The sequence below is a fragment of the Spermophilus citellus genome, assembly GCF_964194105.1.
Source record: "Spermophilus citellus genome assembly, chromosome: 11".
NCBI classification, from domain to species: Eukaryota; Metazoa; Chordata; class Mammalia; order Rodentia; family Sciuridae; genus Spermophilus; species Spermophilus citellus.
Genome location: NC_138192.1, coordinates 32,302,335 through 32,324,200, shown reverse-complemented (window position 1 = coordinate 32,324,200; position 21,866 = coordinate 32,302,335). Strand labels below are relative to the sequence as shown.

The window sequence follows — 21,866 nt, the reverse complement described above, 5'->3', positions numbered from 1 at the left end:
GTCACATCAGAATGCATCAGTTCTAAGAGGTGAGGCAACCTTTACCAGGAACAGAGGCAAAGGAACTAAGGTCAAGTGTAGTGGCTTAGCTGGAGAGAGGGGCTGGCAAGGGGTCCATCTGGCAAAGCTATGTAAGCCACAGGAAGGAGTCAGGGTTTTATTTCTTTATTTTATTTATACAACCTGGCTTGAAACCAGATAATATAAACTCATTTTGAAAATATCATCACTTTGGCTACAGGATAAGAAGTGGGGGCAGATTGGTATAAGAGAGGAAGCTGGAATCTACTGTGCTTTTTTGGTGTCAGAAAAGATGAGAATTTGAAGGTAGTGGGTAGCAGAAGAATTAAAGAAGAGTTTGGAGAGTTTGAGCATTTGTTGTTGTATGGAATGGAGATGGTGAGGAGGAGAAAAGGCCTATGTTTTCACTTTAAGAAACTCAGCAGATGACAGTACCCTTTATTTAAATAAGAAGACTAGATGGATGAGCGAATCTGGATGGATGGCTGATGACAGGAAGGAGCTAGACTTGACTCTCACATGCTCAGTCATATTACAAGGGGTAGAAAACAACTCATTTATAAACAAGTGAATTTTAGAAAGCAAGTGTGCCCAGAAGCCAGAAAGAGACAAACTCTAAAACTGAGCTTTCCCCTGAACATGGAGTGGTATTCTGAGACCCTCTCCATGGGAACATGCGTCTGTCCTCATGGAGCTCAAAGCGTTTCCATTTCACCATGCAGAGGGAGAGAGTGACCCAAAATGCCCACAGGCTTAGCAAATATGGATACCTGGTTCAACGTGACTCACATAAACTGATACCCGATCTTGGATTTGAAATAGGAAGATTTAAAAACATTAAGACTCAAGATGCTCCAGTGACTTCTCTACACCGTCTGAAGCCTTGCATGATCTCTGGATACCCCACTGCCTCATTTTCCTACCACCCTCGTTCCTGCCTCCCAGTACTCTAGCTACAATATCCTTTATGCTGTTCCTCAAGCTGGAACTCTCAGCCCCAGTGAGGCACATGCTCTCCTGCAACCCCCTCCTGCACCCATGGGGCTCAGCTGCAGAATCTTCTAGCAGCTGAGCAACAGGAGACCTTTCACCACCCCTTCTGAAATGCAGCCCCCCATATCTGACCACTCTCCATTCTTAGTCTTCTGGACTTCATTGCCTCACTTTATTTTTGTGAAGCGACTCTGAGTATGTGTGACAGGGTGTGTGTGTTTGTGTGTGTGTGTGTGTGTGTGTGTGTGTGTGTTTCTGTCATGGCAACTCTAATGATGTGCTCAGGAACCCTGTTTTTTCAGTGTTTTATTCCCACCATCTATAATAGTGCCTGAAACCTGGATGAATACTCAACACATACTTAGTGCATGAAATAAAATGTAAATTCTGTTAATTAATCTTATTTGGTACAAAGAGTGGTGATAAAGAGTTTTCAGTGTAGGAAACTCCAGAGTACCTTGATGTGCTGCTCCATTTCTAAGAAGTATTTAGGCTTTACTTCCTCACAATTCCTTACTTAGATTTCTGAACTTAGTCATTAGTTTTGAAAGCATGAGGAGTTGAATACCGGAAATGTCTATGAAGGTGTATACACACGTGCATTTTAAGATCTACGTGAACATTCAAAAAGTAAATTATTATGAGTATATATGCCATTATATGATGTATATGGTATAACAGGTAGTGTGTAAATCATGTGCAATCATTCCTCAGGATCCCATAGGTGATTTCTTCCAGGACTCCTCAGAGATATCAAAACCCAGGGATGCTCAAGTGACTTATGCAAAATGATATGCTATTTGTACACAATTGCATCTTCCTGCATGCCTAAAATCACAGACAGAGCAATATGTGACACAATGTAAACAATATATAAGTTGTTGTTATACTTTGCGGGTGAGGGAATAGGACAAGGGAAAAGTCTATACATGTTCAGTATAGGTGCATTTTTAAAAAATATTTTAAGTCTGCAGTTGTTTGAATTTGAAGATATAGAACCTATAAATACAAATTATAATACAATACCACATAGAATATATATGGCTATAAAATATAGTTTTTATTTATGTAAGTTTTTTATGTATATAGCCAGTTAGTTGCATGCTTACTGAAGTATAAATAATTGAAAAAAAGGAAAGAATTGAGAATATTAGGATACTTTTAAAGAATAGGATTTTTTTTTTGCCTTTAAATTTCACTAGAACATGATCAGTTAGAGCAATTGAATCCAGATAAAAATCACTCCTCTACCAGCTTGAACAAATGGACAGGAATGACTTCGCATCACCCATTACTTATAGGCAAATAGAGGTTTTGAAGTGCTGGAGGGCAGTGGATTCTTAGCTCTATTGAAGAACCTAAACAATCCTCACAGCAATCTTGTTTGCATGACTGATTTACTCTGCAAATGCTTTCTGTTCAGAAAAACCAAAGTAAACTCCAGCTCAGACTGTCTTACAGTTATTAGATTTCAAAGTAATGGAGTCTGAATCTTCAATGGCTTCATGTGGTGTTAGTCAGCTTTCCTTCCCTGTTACAAATTTCTGAAATAATCAACTTATGAAGAGAAAAGGTTTATTTTGGCTCATAGTTTTGGATGTTTCAGTCCATGAGAATTTAACCCCCTTGCTTTGAACCCAGAGTGGGAACCCATAGAGCAGAAAAACTGCTCAGGAAAGGAAGTAATAAAAGTAAAAAAGAGGAAGAAACCAGGGCCCACTGTACCCTTTAAAGGCATGCCTCCAGTGCCCTGAGATCTCCCACTAGGCCCTACTTCTGATGAGTTCCACTACTTTTTAATAGCACCAGCACTGGGGAGCATGCATTTAACATATGGACCTTGAGGGGATATTCAAAATCAAAATCACGTTTCAATACTGACTTCTTTCCTATACCTTGAAGAGCTATAGATTTATTGGAGAGGTTACCCCAAGTAGACTTTAGGAACAGTGGTAATGGCAAAAGGACACATATAATGATACTCCAATGAGTATATCTAGCGGGTACATTCTGTGTAGCATAGTGTTATGGCTTAGTTGTGATGTCTCCTGGAAACTCACATGGTGTGAGAGAGTGCAAGAAGGTTTGGAGAAGAAATGACTGAGTTATACCCTTAGCCTAATCAGTGAATTGATCCCTGTTGTGAGTAACTGAGGTGGCAGGGTGTGGTTGTGGGAGATGGGAATTGGGGCATGGCTTTGGGGTATATATTTGTATCTGGTGAGTGGAGTCTCTCTCTCTGCTTCATTATTTTAAATAGTCTTTTAAAATATTGATTTGACAAAAATCATATGCATTCAAGGTACAACACATGATGATTTGATATACGTACATGTTGTGAAATGATCAAAACAATCAAATTAAGGAACATTCCGTCACTACCTATGCTGTACATTACACCTCCAGAACTTGTACTTGTTCATCTTATAACTGAGAGTTTGCATCCTTTGATCAATGTTTCTCTACTTCCCGTCACTCGCCAGTCCCTGGAACTACTGTTTTACTTCTGTTTCTACGAGTTGGACATTTTAGATTCCATATATAACTGAGATCATTTGTCTGGTTTATTTCCACTTAATGTCCTCTAGTTTCATCTTTGTTGTCACAAATGACAGGATTTCCTTCTTTCACACACACACACACACACACACGCACACACACACCATTTTTTTTTATCCATTTATCTCTAATGGACACTTGGGTTGTTTCCACACCTTGGCTGTCATGAATAATGTCATGAGCGCAGGGGTGCAGATATTTCTTTGAGAAACTGATTCAATTTTTTTTTTATATTTTTTATCCCAAGAATAAATAAGTGAAAGGCCAAAGGAAGAATAATTGTCTTCAGAAGACAAGGGAATACCTAGCTTCAGAGCTGAGCTCCTTGGGTGAAACTGTACACTGTTCCTGCGTCAGCCTTCCCCTACGGTCCCCTTCTGCCTCTGAATGTTCTACAGGCTCCTTCTTCTCAGAACCCCATTTAAATCAGGTCACTCTGTTCTTTCTCCCTTTCTAGAATGTTCATAGTGAACAAATTCCCACTAAGGCAGTAGAAACTTCTCAGACTATGTTTTCTGACAGCATTTATATTCTTAAACTGAATAGAGAGAGCAATATTTAATATAAAATTTAAAAAAAACTTAATGGTGATATTTAAGAAAAAAAATTTGGATATGAATGGCATTCTCAGTTCTCTGGAAAGCAGCTCTGTAAATGGTGCTGCTTACCTGTTCAGACCTGGGTAGATGAGTGGGGGAATCCACTGATATTCATGGACCCAGAAAGGTCAAATGGAAGGAGGTTGCCAAGTCACCTTTGTGGTCTAGCCGTTCAGACAATGGGGAAAATAACCAGTGATACTAAATATATCATCTGACTATGTCAGTGAATCATATTTTCTGAGCAGAGCAGAATCATGTTTCCCTACTTTACCCTACTGACTTGAATATACTATTTTCAATATATGTATACTATTTTCAATATACTATATTTATTTTCATATCTTAAGTATATGAGTTTTATTTTCGGTTTTTACCTAACAAGATGTATATCTTGATCAATACACATCAATTCACACAATCCTCTGCAAAGCCCAGGGCTTTCAAGATGGTTATATCTGTAGAGCACCTTAGGGTCTCTGGTCACCTTTATGTCCAATATCTCATTTAGTGCAAATAATAAGCATGTACTTGAGAAGCACAGCTTTGCTGTTCATATTCTACAAGTAGAAAATGAGCTCCAGAGGAGTCAAAGTGTCTGGTCAAATGTCACAGAACTACAAAGTGACAAAACTAGGACTGGGATCCAGGTCCCTTTGGTAAAAACCAACACACCATGTACACAGTGCACACTGCAACGAAACTACTACCACGAGGTTAATCACCCAGAAGTTATTTCTACCATACCTCAATTCATTCAACCATATCTCTTCAGTCCCTACCCATGTCAGACACTGAATTAGACAGCTAAAAGAAAAACCAGCCTACATACTTTTTCAGAACTTTGTCTGACTCTTTCTTCTTATCCTCATTGCCAGGAGTGACCTGGGCTTTCCTAGTCAAATTGTCCAAAATAAATACAGCAACAGCCTGAAGTCATAACATGCAATTGTTACCACTGTGATAAAGGCGTTTGAAAAAGTACATTTTGGGGAAAGTTTCTGAGATTGTCCTTGAATCTCTTTGCTTCTTAATCACCATGATGTGAGCTGCTTCCCTCTACCACACTCTCTTGAGCCCCAGGAAATGGAGCCAACCTTCTATGGACTAAGACCTCTGAAACTATGAGCCCTCAAATAAGCTTTTTCTCCTCTACAATTGTGCTGGTTGGGTCCTTTAGTCACAGGAGCAAAAAGCTGACTAAAACACATAATAAGTATTGGAAGAGAATTTGAAGCTAGGCAGGACTTTCTATGCTCATTCCCTCCAGGGATATTGGCACAAAGCTTCCCCATGAGAGCACCTTCCTATGTCCTTCTCAATTTTGTCATCCATCTAGGGGGAAGTGATAGACTGTAAAGCTAATTGACTGTGGCCTCAATATTAATTTTTGTGTTTTCTGTACAAACCTTTTCCAAGTGGGTTCTATCTCATTTCAAATCCTTATCACATGCTGCTTTTAGGAGATTGGCCTCAGGAAAATCCCTACATAGGTACATATACTTGAGGAAAGACCAAGGCTTCCTCCCTGGGGACAAGTGGCCACCTGCTCCTGAGGTGACAAGGAGCTGACAAGCATTTATAGGTTATTGATTCCTGGCCTGGATTTGGAAGTTGCTCTGTAGCAGAGTTTCAGGGCCTACATAAAGGGCAGGGTAGGAAGTAGCAATCACAGTGAAGAAAAACAAAGTTAAACGGGAATAACATAAAGATTCCCCCAAGTAACAAAAACTTCAATCAACATCTTGGAATTCTATTCCTTTCCAGAGTTTTCAGAATACACTTCCAGTTAAAAGAGACACATGACACATTCCAATTGGCTGGTACTTATCAGTAGCCCTGGGGAAGAATATCAGAAGAATCTGTCAGAAAATGACAGTGTCATGGTTCAGTCACACTCTGAATGAAAAAGACACAGTGGTGAACCATGCATGACCTTATCTCGCTTGTCTTCCCTCTCTACCTGCCTGCTGCTAGATAAAGGAAACCCGAACAACAACTGGAATTAAAAGACAGCAGACTCTGAGGATGAGTTTGTGGGATTCACAGGGCTCCTCTGAAGGGGATGTGAATGTAGAAGCTGCTGCATCTTGGCTAGCTTAGTGCAAACCCTTTGATGCTGCAAAAATTTTTTTTAAAAATTGCCCAATTTCAAGCCATGCACTCAACTAGATAGCTTTGCTGGACACTGCTTTGACAATTCTTCTCTCTCTTCACCCTTTTTTTCTACACAATTAGGAAATTCATGCAAATTCTCAATTCCTATGCATTCCTCATTTTCTTAAAACTTTTGGCTTATTGGAGCTTTGCAGAGTACAAGAAGTAGCATCATAGTTTGACTTCAAGCATAGTAGGTGCCAGAATGACACTTGTCCCCTCCCAGCTATGTGGCATTGAGCAAGCATTTCCTTTCCAGAAGATAAGAAGGAGGTAATAAAAATCCTCCTGGATTTTATTTTCTGAAATATCAGATGGGGAGAATTATACTGTGCAGGTCTGTTTGGGTTAGAGATAATGATTATACAGTACCCCACACATAACCGAGGCAGAAGAAACCTCTGTCATTGATGGCCATTTGAATATTCTCTTACCTTTCTCCCATCTTGCTTTCTTTATTTTCTCCCTTTAATTATCTATTACGTATACCATGGAAAGGAATCTATGGCAAGAAGTCATCCTCCACATCCTCTTATTGATTTAAATCCACCGGCAACCACAACTTAGAATATTTTTTAGCTTCTACTAATTCTGAGTACTAGTAGTAGCAGCCCCAAAGCTATGGTAAATCTCCTAAAATCAACATTTTTATTTTTAAAAAAATTAAGAACAACAACAAAAAAATGTATAATTGTCTTTGATGCTCCTTTACATTTATCAGATAGACATAGTTGAAGTAAAATGATAATAACTATTTCTGGGAAATGGGCTCCTCATCTTACAGTGTTGTTGTGAGTATAAATTGGCACAACCCTGATGTGCTACAGAAGTCACTGTGTTAAAAGCCTTAAAAACGCACACTCTTTCTGCCCTGGCAATGGTACCTTAAGGAATAAATTTTGAGTAGATAATCAGTTATGTTCATAAAGATCTACATGCAAATTTTCTTGTAGTGTTACTGGTATTAATTTTTAAAATATGAAAGTAAAGCACATGTCCAAATAGGGGATTTGTTAATTGGAGTATATCCATGTAAGGGAATATTCTTCCCTTAATAAAAATCATGGTCTGAAATCTTATTTGTTGATATGAAAAAGTGTGAGTTTGTGTGACAAATACAGGCTGTAAACAGTACCTCACGGTTGGGGATCTCTGCTGAATGTGTCCTGAATTAACGGATAAAGCAGAAACTTGCCTAATGCTTCCAGATTTGCCAGTAGAGGAGGGAGAGATGTCTCCACCCTTCTTATCTCCTGGCCTTGGCTTTTTCTCTGGGGATGGGAGTGCTTACCTCCGAGGGATCCCAGGGGAAAGTCCCTGCAGCTGTGTGCCTTGGGCACTGGCTCTAGGATCCATGTGGCTGCACACTGTTCTCCTTGTCTCTACCTATTTCACAAGGTGAGCTCCTCTGTAAATGTGCCCCGGTGGTTTCTTTCCCAGTAGTGGGAGGGTGAGGCAAGGGCCACTTCCCTATGATGCTGTCTGTGTGAGTGCTCTACTGCCCTCCCACTAGCAGTGCTAGTCTGGAGTAGGAAGCTGAGGGACATAAGTGCCCATATTACAATCTTCAAGCCAACCCTCCAGGACAAAGGAAATACTGCATCTGTGCCCAGGGTCCTCCTTTATCTCCCTCCTTTGGTTCAAAATCCATAGGTAAAAAGAGACCTAATGAAAAGCATCAAGCTTTAATACTTTATTCTGATATATTTCTGTGAATACACACATGGAAAATTGTTTGGAAGGATGCAGGCCAGAATGGTACAGAAGTCATCTTCATGAGTTGAGATTATCTGCACATATGAGTTTCCTAATCAAGTCAGTCACCATATAATTATTACATGTTTTTTTTTCTATTTTCACAATTTGAACATAAATAAAATTCTCCTTTGAGAGCGTTTCCCATTATGACCCAGATTTTGGACCTTCCCTGCTGGGATGGAAGATGTGAATGATGTGGACCTTAGTTTTTGCTGGACACCTAACACAAACCAGGCCTAGAACAAGGAGGGTGGACTAGATCTTTCCTTCAGCTCTTTCACCAGGCTTAAGAGCTCAGGTGAAATGTAAATTTTTTAGGTGGTAAAAGTGAACTGTCAGAAATGAGCAATTTATACAAGGACTGATAAGGACAGAATCAAGTCCTCACTCCCAGTAAGGCTTCTACCAAATCCATACTCTTCCTATTCAGAGAATTTAAGACAGTTGAACTTTGGAAACACACACACACACACACACACACACACACAGAGGGTGGTGTAACTAACTGGATATAACAGAATGAGTATTTTAAAGGACCTTCCAAAGTTAGAATGAGCATGCTCTCATCTTCCCTGTAATTTTACAAAACCCAATCCTTAGATAACTAGAGAGTACACAGTCAAAAGTAGGTAAGTAGTTTCTGGAGATAAATGTTTTGACAAAATGCTGATATTGGCAGGTACAGCCTTGACATCCAAGGGTGAGAGATATGAATAAACATTGAATCCCACAGGATCCTTTAAAGGGGCACCAATAGGTGCCTGCAATCTAATCAGCTCTGCAAGTATGACTGCATCCAAGGAGAGTACAATAATTGATTTTCACAATGGTGATCTTGAGTCATCAGGAAAAGGTTACATTTTATGTTCAGAATTCTCCATTTAAGAAGGCAAGGGAGCGTGTAATCCATTTGAGAAAGATTTTCATTTCAAACAGTTAAAAATTCTTTGAAAAGATTTTTGGTGCTTAAAAGGATAAGTGACAGTTATCTGGAAAATTCATTTGTGTGGAACATCGTCTTTCCTGAAGATTCTAGATCATCCAGGCAGTACGTTGTTTTAGTTAGGCTTCTCTTTCTTCCCCTTTGTTGACATTTCACTGTTTCTTTTTCCTCCACCCTTTTGAAATTCCTAACCTCTAATCACCAAATTCTAAGCTTCTGAGACTAAGAACTATGATATTTTGGGGTTCTTGATAACCTTGTGGGCTTTTACTGCCTTGAAACACATGATGGACTGACATTCCCTCCAATAGGTGTTATTTTTTTTTTTTTTCCCATGGCAAGCACAAACTGATGACAGACTCCTCTTGACATTTTACAAGAAGCTGGTTTGGGTAAATAGTCCTAGACTTTTTCTCTTTTCTCTTTACTTTTTAAAACATGTTAATAACTAAGTAAATCATTTATTCTAAAAGAAAAAAAAATCAACCACAGACAAAATAAGAAGTAAAAAGAATAGGTCCATTTTTTGCTAAAATGAAATTATTTTTAAAGGAGTCATTTCTGTTAAGGTCTGGACTCTTCAGGTAACATAATTATTGTGAACACAGAGCATGGCTCCTGCTGGTGTTGCTGGCATCCTTGCCTAACAATGCTCTCTTGTGTGCATCTTTTCACCAGGAATAGCTCATCACTCTTGCATAAATGTGCTGAGATTCTTGATGCCCCATCACATTTTATGCCCTCTCTCAGAAAGAGCATCTCTTACCACCATCACCAAGAAAGCTAGTGCAAATGTTCTCTTTCAGTGCCTCTTCTCTCAAGAAGCTCTGTATTCTCACCACTGTTGCAGGATGGATGTTGTCCACATTTTCTTTTTGGAGACGAAGGTGAACTGGGTATGATCTCACCCAGATCATACCTTGTATATCAAATCCAATGCTTGTAGACAATCAGTCCTTTCCTGGCTGCAACTCTCTCTGTAGAGTGAACAACTGCAACTATAAAGTCCCTTTGGATAAACACCCATTTTTTTTTTTAATATTCTGGGTTTGGGAGACTCATCTGTTCTACTGAGGCCACCTCCTACTTTGGCCTATGAAGAAGCACAAGGTCAGGGTGAGACTTACCGGGCGTGTTGAGCAAGCGGGATCTCCTGCAATGGTAGGCCACCTCCTGCTCACAGTGCTCGGAGCCATCAATCAGAGCCTCTAGCTGCTCCATGCTGCCACCGTAGTCCAAGGCCATGGCATAGGGCTTCTCTGGGTTGGCACCCCTCACATGGGTCAGCTCTGTGTTGTTGTGCTGTACTGACATCCAGATCTTGTCTTCTGCTCAGACAATAACCCAAAGCAAGAGACATTACAAGGAAGGTCAAAAGAAGAGCAAGCAAAGAGTATAAATGAGTCACTAAATGTGTAACTCTTTATCACCATCCCATGCAAAGTGCAACAAGTAAACACTACCTGAATGCTTTTCTTATGTAGAGTGTCACCAGAGAGTTTTTGTTCCTCAGACTTAGTGTCAGAGCAAATTATCTAAATAGCTAAATTTTTGAAGTTCTCATTCACAGGCTTTATACAAAGCCTTAAATGTCCATTATGTCATTTAAAATTAATAATAGAGTCTTATTGCCACATCAGTGGGGACTTGGTTTCATGATATCCTCAAGAATACCATACCAAAATCTGTATGTGCTCAAGACCCTTTTATTTAAAAAATGTAGTATTGATATATTACCCACTAACATCCACCCATAGACTTCAAATCATTTCTAGATTTTTATAATACCTAATTCAATGTAAATGCTGCCAATAGGTGTTGTATTATATCCTTTATGAAATGACAACATAGATCATTTTCTCAAAAAACTGTCAGTATCTTGTTTAAAAATAAGACATATACATAACAAGCATCTGTAAAGTACAACATCATTAAGAAGGCTGAAACGATGTGATCAACGCTGCATGTGCAGGTGCTTAATTGCAGTTTTTAATTATTCATTCTCCATGTTACCTCTATTGGACAAAAATAATTTAAAAGTTTTACAATAAAAAATACACAGAGATGGAGATCTCTAAATCAAAGAGAAACAATAAGACAGGAAAACATGGAAGCCAAGGAGAAGAGAGAGGAATTTGGTTTTTAGAGGTTTAGAGATCTGCATTTGAAACCTATTTCTGCAAACAAAGAGCTTGGATCAGTCACTTTACCGTCACGAAGTTCAAGGTTATAGTCAGTTAAGATGACAGCAATTACAACAAAATCAGGACAGTAACACCTGCAACACAGGCCTCAGGGTTGTTAATATGAAAAAAAAATTGCAGTTATAAGGCACTGTCTGGAGGCATTCAGTCTGTAACAGTCTGTTACAGTAACCTGGGCAAATATTTACTGCACTTGGACATGCAATTTAATTCTGAACATCCTCACAAAGCAAAAGAGGAAATCGGAAGACTTGAAAAGCTTTTGTCATTTGAGAAACTTGCCCACATAATTGCATCATTACTCTTCATAGATTCTCAGAGCTGAAAAGAAATCTAACATAGAAATCAAGTGTTTTTTTTTTCCTTTTCCACCCTTTTAGTTTTAAAAATGGGTAAACTAAGGTCCTTAAAGTAAGGAAATAACTCAAGGCATACCTACCAGACACTAATAACTGGCAAACATGGTCAAAGTATCACTACTTATTAGTCCTCACTACTCAGAGGCAAGGTGAGGACTATTGGCAAAATTTAACAGGAAAAAAATGCAGAAGAGACTACCTAGGAACCTTAGATTACTTCTTCTTCTACCATCAATTCTGTACATGACTTGCAACAAGTTATTTCATCTCCCTATTCCTCACTTTCAACATATTAAAAGTAGAAAGAAAAGATTCAGTTTTAATTATTTCCAAAGCATTTTCCAACTCTACAAAATAAATGCTTCCTGGACCATATAATTAAATCATGCTCAAACAGTCTGACACGTCTTAAGTCTGTTTGATAACCCATATTTCCCCAATGTTTCTCTGAGCCAGGATTGCATTTTTCTCTAAAATGCAAAAACAGTCAATGTTATCAGATTTTCACTCAAAAAATAATAATAGGACATGATTCTTATTTGTAAAGATAATATTATAACAAAAGTAATTAATCTAAAACTTCAAAAAATTTTGGCAACCATTTAGACAAATATTGATAAAATAAGCAAAGAAAACTTATCACTGAATACTGAAATGGCATAAAGGGGGGAATAAAGATGCACAGTTTTCAAATAGCCATTATGCTTACAAGAAGAATAAAAGGAAAACCATGTCTAGTCTATAATAACAGAAGATGTGTTACTGCTTTGTTCCAGGATATTTTAAACATGTTATTTCTTCATTAGCAAACATCTACCACAACCCCAAAATTCAAACATATTGTAAGGGACAATAGGAGAGATGATTGCTTGAAACCTCAAGCCCATTTACAAGTTTTTATTTCAAAGCTGCCCTGGTAGATAGGTAAAGAATAAAAATAAGGAAAGTAGTTAGATACTATTATTTCTTTTTTTCTATCTATCTATCTATCCATCCATCCCCTATTCTCCACGTATCCAAGCTGATATACAAATGTGAACATCATTAAATTGCATGTATTTACATTTTCCACCTAAGGATAAGTATTCATATTCATACATATCTAAGTGTAAGTATTCATACTCTTACATCCATTCATCTAATTGATGAATGTAACCATCAACTGATTTTGCCAGAATCATATTTTATCTTTGGCAAGAAGTAAAAGGAAGTTATATTGGAAGTCAAGTTTTGTCTTAAGGCCACTTATAACATTGATAACTCCATCTTTTGGCTTGCAAGGGTGAATTTTGCCTTTAATATTTCAATCACTAACAAGCACTTTTAAGTACATGAAATATGTGGGAGAAAAACAAGAGAAAATTTAGAACTTCAAAGCATATCCCACAATTCACCTAATATACATCTCAAGCCCTACTTGCAAGCACAGGACGCAGGAGAAGAGGAAAGGAGATTGTTTCAAACCTAGAACGTCATAGTGGCTTTCTTTTCAAAGCTACCCTATGTTCTCTGAATACTTTTGCTTCTGGAAAAAGAATAAAATTGAAAATAAAGAGGTGATCAATCCTGTGTTATCTCACTTTCTATTTTTTTCAGCTTTCTTATAGCTATTCACACTAATACCTGCAACCTGGCTAAATATTGGGAAGCCAGGTATACCCATGTCACCATGGCAAAAGTCTGCTTTGCTGACTGATGTTGCTGATGCCAGGCTTAGGATGGGAAAGGATAGCTTTAGCTAGAGAAGCTTAGCTCTGAGGGATTTCCAAATGAGCTGGATTCATTTGCAACAGTCTGGTAGGCTGAGGAGGAGGGAAGATTCATTCCCAAGTGGGACCATATATGGATTTACATCTTATTTACCTTTAACTAAAACTGGATACATGAAGTTAAAAGTTCAAGGGAATTGATTTGTTTAATGGACAATGGAAATAAGTAGATACAGTTGGGTTCTAGAGCCAGAAAATCTTTCTGTGTATGCTAGCTCAATGCTTCCAGGTTAATCAACCATGGTCAAATTATTCTCTCTAAAGCCCTGTTTCCTCAACCAGTAATAGAGAAAAGTATTATTTGATTGAGAAATAAGCCTATCTGAGTTGGAATCTGCTTTCTAATCCTTGGCAGTAATTTTGGGCCCATCATTGAAATATTTTCATTGGAAAACAAGGTTACTGAACTGTGGATGTGACTCAGCAGTAGGGTACTTGCTTAACATGTATGAAACTATGGGTTTTACCCCCAGCACCATAAAATCACCAATAAACACATAAAAAAAGAAGATGAGGTTATTTGATAATCAACATTTCCATTCCTGATAGTAACATCATGATTTGGTGCCATGATCCACAGGAACACATAACTGGTTATCTGGTGCTCAACAGCTAAGAATCTACACATTAGAACTTTGTATCAGAATGAGGAGCTGGATGTCATTCCTTAGAGATTTGAGTGGTAGGAAGCATATTCTGCAAATCAAGTTAACAAGAAACATGGATTGTAATTTCTTGAAGCATAGCTGCTGCTGTACACAATAAATTATTACTACCTTATTCAATTATCCATAAACAGTGGAATAGCATCATATGTCTATTTACTGGTGTCTCTTACATTTCCTGAAATTTTTTTAACAGAATTATTTTTTAAGAGCTCAGATCTAGAAACCTCAAAAAATATTGCTGTCCGATTCTACATTGCACTATCCTGTCCATTCTCTTTCATCAGTCTGGTAGGCTGATGTGTCTGCTGCTATTCAATCCCATGATTAGAAACACAGATTCATATCTCTTACTGTTCAAAGGCATGTGAGTGTGTTAACTAAGACCAATTCATTTTGCTTAAGAGAGGAGTGCATTAGGAGATTTTTTAACATACAGGAATCTATTTATTCATTATTAAGAAGGAAATAGGGTCACTTCACTAAACATCCAACTTAGCTTAAAGAAACTGTTATTATATATTCAAAAATTGCTTTTATAAGGTAACATTCATCCCAATGGTTTGGTTTGAGAGTGAATGATGTCATGAGCCATCTATCATGCCAGCTTTATGTATGAAAAAATTACAGGATAAGGGTCATCATATAGCAAGCACATGATCAACTTCCAAAGCACTATTCCATAGATATGACCATGCAATATTATGTAGACCAATAAAACATTCCTCAAGGTACACTAGGACTTTCAGCTTTTGATCTTTTTTTTTCCCCCACAGACTATGTTATGGTCCAAGATTTCAAATGTGTCCTTCATTCTTGTGTTCAGGTTTCTACCTCATTAGTGCTATGTTAGCCACTAGAGTACAGGAGTATAAGGCACCATGTAATTCCTCCAAATGTTTGCTATCATTTGGGGGAGGAAGTTACATATACGGCAATGACAATATCTCAGGCTGTTAGTTCCAGTATTTCCAAATCAGCTCTTCTATATATGTGTTATATAATGGTGCAAATTTAAATGACATTTCAAGTTACAAAATCAAAACACATACACACAACAACAAATATAGCAGGATCAAACTAAAAGAGGTTTCACAAAGAACTGGTAGAATAGCCATGAATAAATATTTTGGAACATTCTGTATCATCATCCTTGTGGAGAAATCTTCCCTGGTCATAACCCCAGGAAAGTGCTCTGACACCCCTCTATAGTGGGTCTCTCGGTAACCTACCAGGTTCCTCTGCCTCTCATTTCAGAAATTGTAAACTGTTTACATACAGAGCCACAATTTAATTTTCTTTCAAGTTGTTTCTCTCATTATATCTGATTGGCATTATTATTATGATCAGTATTATTAATAAATAGTAATTACAGATCCTGTATACTGTCCTATTGTTGCCATGGGAATCAAGACTCAGAAGGAAGAACAAACACAAGGAAAGTTTAAAAAAAAAAACAGAAACAAGAAATAACTGATTAATAAGACCTCATTCTGCACATAGAGCCAGAAAAAAAAAAAACTGCAATTTTTTTTTCTATTGCAATGCTTGGAAGGAAGGGAAGTCTACAGATTGTCAATACTGAGCTTAATTGAACTGAAATCACTGTGGGGAGCTGCTTATGTTCCTTTGAACAGTGTGCCAATTCACTTATACTCCTATTGTAATAAAATAAGTCTATATTAAGGTCCCTAGGGTCACTTCTGGTACAGTTATCTCTATTGACAAAGTGAATTTTCTATGCCAAGGGTAAAGACAGTTTAAATAATCCTCAAAATACTGTCTCTACCATTCATTTGCCATCTACTCATGTAAGGTCTTAGGATATGTCATTTTGCATTGATAGTTATTTAATTTTTCATATGTTTGTATCTTTCCTCCCCATTTAAATCACAGACAGTGACTGCTAAGTCAATATCGGCTTAGAAAGAACTTGCACAGTTATAAAGGCAGACGTGCTAGAGGAAAGCATGGGTTTTGTCATAGTCAGACCTGGCTTCCAATAGCCAATTCCCCAGCACCAATTTCTAGTCATGGAAACTGAACAATTTGTACTGGGTCACATGACTGGTAATGGCAGAACCAAGACCTCAAGCCTAATGTGACCTCTCCCAAATTCAAGGAGGATCTGATGAGGTAATTTTACTATTAGAAACACTTCTAGGAATCTGTGATGAGGGGATCAATGACACCTTCCCCCCAACCTTGAAAGTGAAGGAAGTCAATTGTTGTAAAGCGATTTCCAACTCCTTTAAAAGGCTAAGAATTCCCGCAGGAGCTGTTATTCCTCCCATGCGTACCAGCCCAGCTGCCTGTGAGAGACTCCATCCGTGCCTTGTGAAAACCACTGCAGGCACAGCTGCTTTTAAAGGCTGGGCTTCTGCTGTTTGGGTGAGCGCGCATTACCGGTTTACAGCCACCTTGCGCTGTGCATTAGCGGGGATGCAGACACCGCCGTTCAGCAGGCGCGAGGGTCAGGCTCCCATCCATTACCTGCCTGCTTGGGCCACGCTTTCGACTTCCAGACAACATACTTGACTGTGATTTATCCTCCCCACTTCGCTCTAGCCTTTACTTTTTATATACCTTTTTGGGGGGATAATTTTTCTTTTTTTTTTTCCTTATTTTAAAATAGATGGCACGATCAAAGAGATTGGGGCAATCTGTTTTATGATTCTGAAGGGTGGTGGTTTGGAATGGACTCCATGTATGCTGTATCATCTTTATCTGTTCACTAATTTATCAAAGGAAAACAATTTAAATGTCTAGTGTGTGCAGAGTACCCTGCTAGGGACTGGAGTGGGACCACATGAGGGATGCAAGGTTGAATCACGCTCTGGTTTCCCAGCTCAAGGAGTTTACAGGAGTGGCTAGAGGAAGAAGCTACTTGGTATTCTTTTCTTATTGAGGTGACTGTCCTGCAGCGGCAAATGGGCAGCCAGAAAGGGTGGTGACTTAGACCTTGCCTCCCTCCCTCGATGCTGAGTCTGTCAACATCTAGAACAGGGAAAAAAGGCAAAGGAAGCCCTAAATCTTAATCACCTGATGGAAAGAGGACCCTGAGGCTGTGGGGGGGGGGGTTGATTGCTGCTAGATTTTGTGAGTTTGTGTGTGGGCTGGGTGACACTGAGGATTGGGGGCACTGTAACACTAAACTACACCCCCAGTGCTGCTGCTGCTTCATTTATTTATTTTTTGAATACAGGGTCTCAACAAGTTGCTGAGGCTCTGCCTCAAACTTGAAATTCCTCCTTCCTCAGCATGCAAGTAGCCTGGAATTAAAGGTACACACCATCTTGCATGGTCTTTGTGAGGTCTTGAGGAGGATCTTTGTGGCAGACACTGTTTTAGTGCATTTTGAGGATAAAAAACTGGGGACTCAGTTCAACTTAACTTTGATTCCAGGTTGGGTCACTTTTACTAGTTGAGTGATGGTGGACATGCAGCTCAACTTCTCGCAGCTTCTGCTTTCTCCAAATCCAAATGACACATGATCCCTCCCTCCCTCCCTCATGCTTTATTATATAGCCTAAAGGAGATAGATACACTCTAAGAATTTATGACCCAGTACCTGGGACCCAAGTACATAATAAATAGTAGCCTTCTATCCCTTTGTTTAAAAATCAAAAGTTGTCAGTATTGAGCTCAGAGGACTTCCTGAGATTATGAACTGAGTACAAATAGCTAGCCTTAAGAGAGAGAAACAAAGGTGACATTTGTATATGCTTTAACCAGGTCAAAGAGGACGACAACCCATCCCTGAGACAACTCTGGTCTCATGGAATTTATACTTTGGTTCTGGAGGAGGCTGTGAGAAAAAGAAAGCTCAAAGGGGAGAGTGGAATAATTCATCTTTCAGCTGGCATCTCTGCTCTGAAGCTCATCATAACATAAATGACATTGCCAGGGTGCCAGTACCGTCTCGGGTGGGAAGCCTTTCCTAACTCCACCAACTTCTGTGCTTGTCTCATTCACTCTATAAGAACAAACTCTTTACTCATTCCCTCCTGCTAAACTGTAAGTGCTACAAATGAAAAGACTGCTTCGCAAACCTTTGCCTAACACCTGTCCCACCATAGGTATTCCCTGACTATGGAACAGAACATTCAACAGACTACCAGGATTTTTACTGACTTCATTGACAGCTCTTGAAATCAGCAGGGATGCGATATGTGATAGGAAACGATGTTTAGATGAGTTGTTGAAATTCTGCTTTGCAGCTGAGGTTATCTATTGCAGAAAGCAACATATTGGGAAAATTAAATGCACATCAATAGGTGTCTTACTGAATAAAGTGTGGTTAACTGACACACTGAAATACAATGCAGCTATAATAAATAATACATACTGTCTCTAAACTGATCAAGAGTGATTTCCACTAGATATTGTCAAGTGACAAAATTAAATTATTGATGTGCAAAGGCATATGCTGCATATTGTGCTATAAAAAGAAGAAAAATGGATAAACATAGGAAGGACAAACTAATATAAATGGTTATCTAGATGAGACAATAAGAATGGGATAGAGGCAACAAGAAAACAAAATATCTCCAGTCAACCATTTTGTGTGAGTATGTGTGTGTTGAAATTTTATAACATGAAAATATTTTAAATAGTCAAGACATAAAACTGAGTCAAGCTACACATAGTGGTATAAACATATAATTTAAGTGACTTGAGAGACTTGCAGCAGATGTATCACAAGGTTGAAGCCAGCCTGGACAACTTAGCAAGGCCCTGTCTCAAATTTTAAAAAAAATAAAATAAAAATAAAAAGGGCTGGAGATAGAGTTCAGTGGTAGAATGGCCCTGAGCTCAGTCTGCAGTATGACAATAAATACATAATTTTTTGAATCAAAGGAATGAAAGGGCAAGAATTAAAATTAACAAAAATCTGAACTGTACATTATATTATTAACATAATTACAGTAAAAGAAAAAATAATAATTCAAGTAGTTTCTTTTTTTTTCCTTTTGGTACTGAGGATTGAATCCAGGGTGCTTAACTGTTGAGCCATATTTCCTGCCCTTTTCATTTTTTATTTAGAGACAGGTTCTCACTGAGTTGCAGAAGGACTTGCTAAGTTTCCTAGGCTAGCTCAAACATGCAGTCCTCCTGCCTCAACCTGTGAAGTTGCTGGGATTACAGGTGTTTGTCCCCATGACCAGTTCAAGTATATTGAAAATAATATTCTGTCAGACTTTACGCCCTTGGTGGAATATATTCTAAGAACTAAAATTAAAATTCAAGGAAATCTTAAACTTTGTTATTAATCCTGATATTGCTAATGTGATTCTGAAACTATTTTATTTGTGTTGTAGGAGAGCAAATGCTTAAGTATATTGATCTCATTGGAATGAGTTTTCAGAGTGAAGAGAGACAAGACAGAAGAGAAAAAGAAATTTAATTTTATTTGGTTTACATTGGAAATAACTATGGACTCAAATTCTCACACACACACATGAACACACACACACACACACACACACACACACACACACACACACACTTTCTATCTTTATCTATCAGAGAAGCCTAGAAATGTACAAACCTAACACCTGGATCTGAATTTCCAAATACCATTTCTGACAAACGAAACAAGGCTTCTTTAGGAAAAAGTCTTGAGTCTGAATCTAGGGCAGGAAAATTTTAAGGTGACATCCTGAGACATATTGTGTTAGAAAGCAAGGGGATGCTACATGATTAAGGTGGAAATGTAAAAATGATATAAAGCAGAATTAAAGGTGTTATTATTTATGTTTAGAAATATCTGAGCATCAAAAAGATAAAGAAGGCAACACAATATTTTTAAATGAAATAATTTTTGAAACCATAATGACATGGTAATAAGTAAGAAGTCAGGCAAGGAGGCAGGGTGTGGTGGTGGACACCTCTAACCTTAGCCATTTGTAAGGCTGAGGTAGGAGGATGCAGTTCAAGGCCAGCCTCAGCAACTTAAGGAGGTCCAAAGCAACTTAGTGAGAACCTGTCTCAAAGTAAAATAAATAAGTAGATAGATAGATAAATAAATGAAAAGGGCTGGAGTTACAGCTCAGTAGGTAAGCATCTCTGTGTGTTCAATCCCCTGTACCAAAAAATAAATGAGTTAATAAACAAAATAAATCGGGCAAGGAAAAACAAAACAAAACAAAACAAAACATCTCTATAGTGAAGAATGCAGAATGACAGCCAGAAGTGCGGAAGGAAGTATAGAATTAGAAAACCAGCATTTTATAAATTTCCCTGTAATAACTTATGAGTCATGACCATTCACAAATTGGAAGGAAATGTTGGGGAACAGGATATTCATTCAGTGTCCGCATGTAACACCACAGATAACTCACTGAAGATAAATCACATTCACCATGCAGAGATCTGGCAGACCACTTTGGCCAACTGAAGAAGCTCAGCATCCCCAATAAGGGAACGGAATACATCACCTGCGGCTCATGTGAGGCTCTGAGCAGGACAGATATTACCTAGGAGTATTTCTTGCTGATGTTCTAACAATGAGTGAACAATCAGAAAAAATCATAACAACTAGCTCATACTCTTTAAAAAGATACCATGAAAACCAAACAAAGGAACAAAAATAGCAAGAGATGGGGTCAGGCAGGAGGACTTTTGGATTAAAAGAGACTAATTGGACATGACAATCAAATCCAAAGTATTGGCCATTTGAATCTTGAATAAAAATATAAAAATTGACATTTCTATAAAATATATAAGAGAAAACATGTCCCAAAATAATATCAGTTGAAACATAGTTTTTTCTTATGTATAGTTTTAATACTGTGGTTATAGGAGAGAATATATTCCTAGGAGATACAAGCTGAAATCCTCAGGTTTAAACAATCAGTTTATCTAGAACTTACTTTCAAATGGTTTGGAGGGGAAATTCTATAGGAGAAGTTAGAAAAAGAAAAGAGGAAAATAGAGACAAGCATAATAATATGCAAATGTAGCAAATGTTAACAATGGAAAATTTTGGTACAGGTTAGATGGCTACTCATTTTATTATATTTTTAACTTCTCTGTAGGTTTGGATATTTCAGAATAAAACTTGGAGAATATCAAGTCGGAGATTGCCATAATGTTTTACCTGTAGTAATGGCTTATAATGATCATGCTGTACTCCCAAGAATGCATATGCATGTGCCTTTGGTGCCTTTATACTGACACCAACAAAAGCACACACCCACACTTAGGTACACACATGTAGATAAGGATTAACTGGTTGAACAATTACCAAAAAGCAAAGTGATTTACAAATTCCACCAATCGTACCCTGTTAGTTCAACCACTTTTAGGCATATGTATTTATTTCATGGGTTCTTTCCGATACCAAGTGTTATGCACTCATAAAAGTTATTAGTTATTATTTTTTCATCATATTCCCAGAAACCCCAAGAAATCAGATTTCAGGTTCCTGGGGACAGGTTAATGAAAATAATACCTAATAACAGGTGCCACATTTTGGTAATATAAGGTCAGACATTTTTTTCTGATGGTTCACATTGTTTTATGTAATCTTCACAACAAACTTATAAATAGGTTTATATTTATAAATATAATTAATATTATTCTATTATTAATAACAGGAAGACAATGGAGGCTGAGTAACTGCTCTAAGTCAAATAACACGAAAAAAAATGAGGAAATGTTTGTGCTGAGATTCAAATCAAACCCATGCTCTTAATGACTAACCTGGATTTAGTAGTAGTTCATTGGCTACATGAACTCATGAATTCAATGAGGAGCCATGAAAATTCTGACTAGCAATGTGTCTTCATAGGAGAAGGAAATGAGTACTTAGTCTAAAGAAGGAGGTAGTCCAGA

General features: G+C 38.0%; 1 protein-coding gene across 2 annotated transcripts in view; it reads right to left on the bottom strand.

Moving 5' to 3' along the window:
- Positions 1-21,866, bottom strand: part of CNTNAP5 (contactin associated protein family member 5) — a gene marked incomplete at both ends in the record, with an annotated part of 785,818 nt that overhangs the window by 241,008 nt on the left and 522,944 nt on the right. For both annotated transcript variants that reach the window (XM_081262143.1, XM_081262144.1), the window contains one exon: positions 10,158-10,358. In XM_081262143.1, the coding sequence (XP_081118269.1) occupies positions 10,158-10,358 (201 nt within the window). The remainder of the gene's footprint in view (positions 1-10,157; positions 10,359-21,866) is intronic.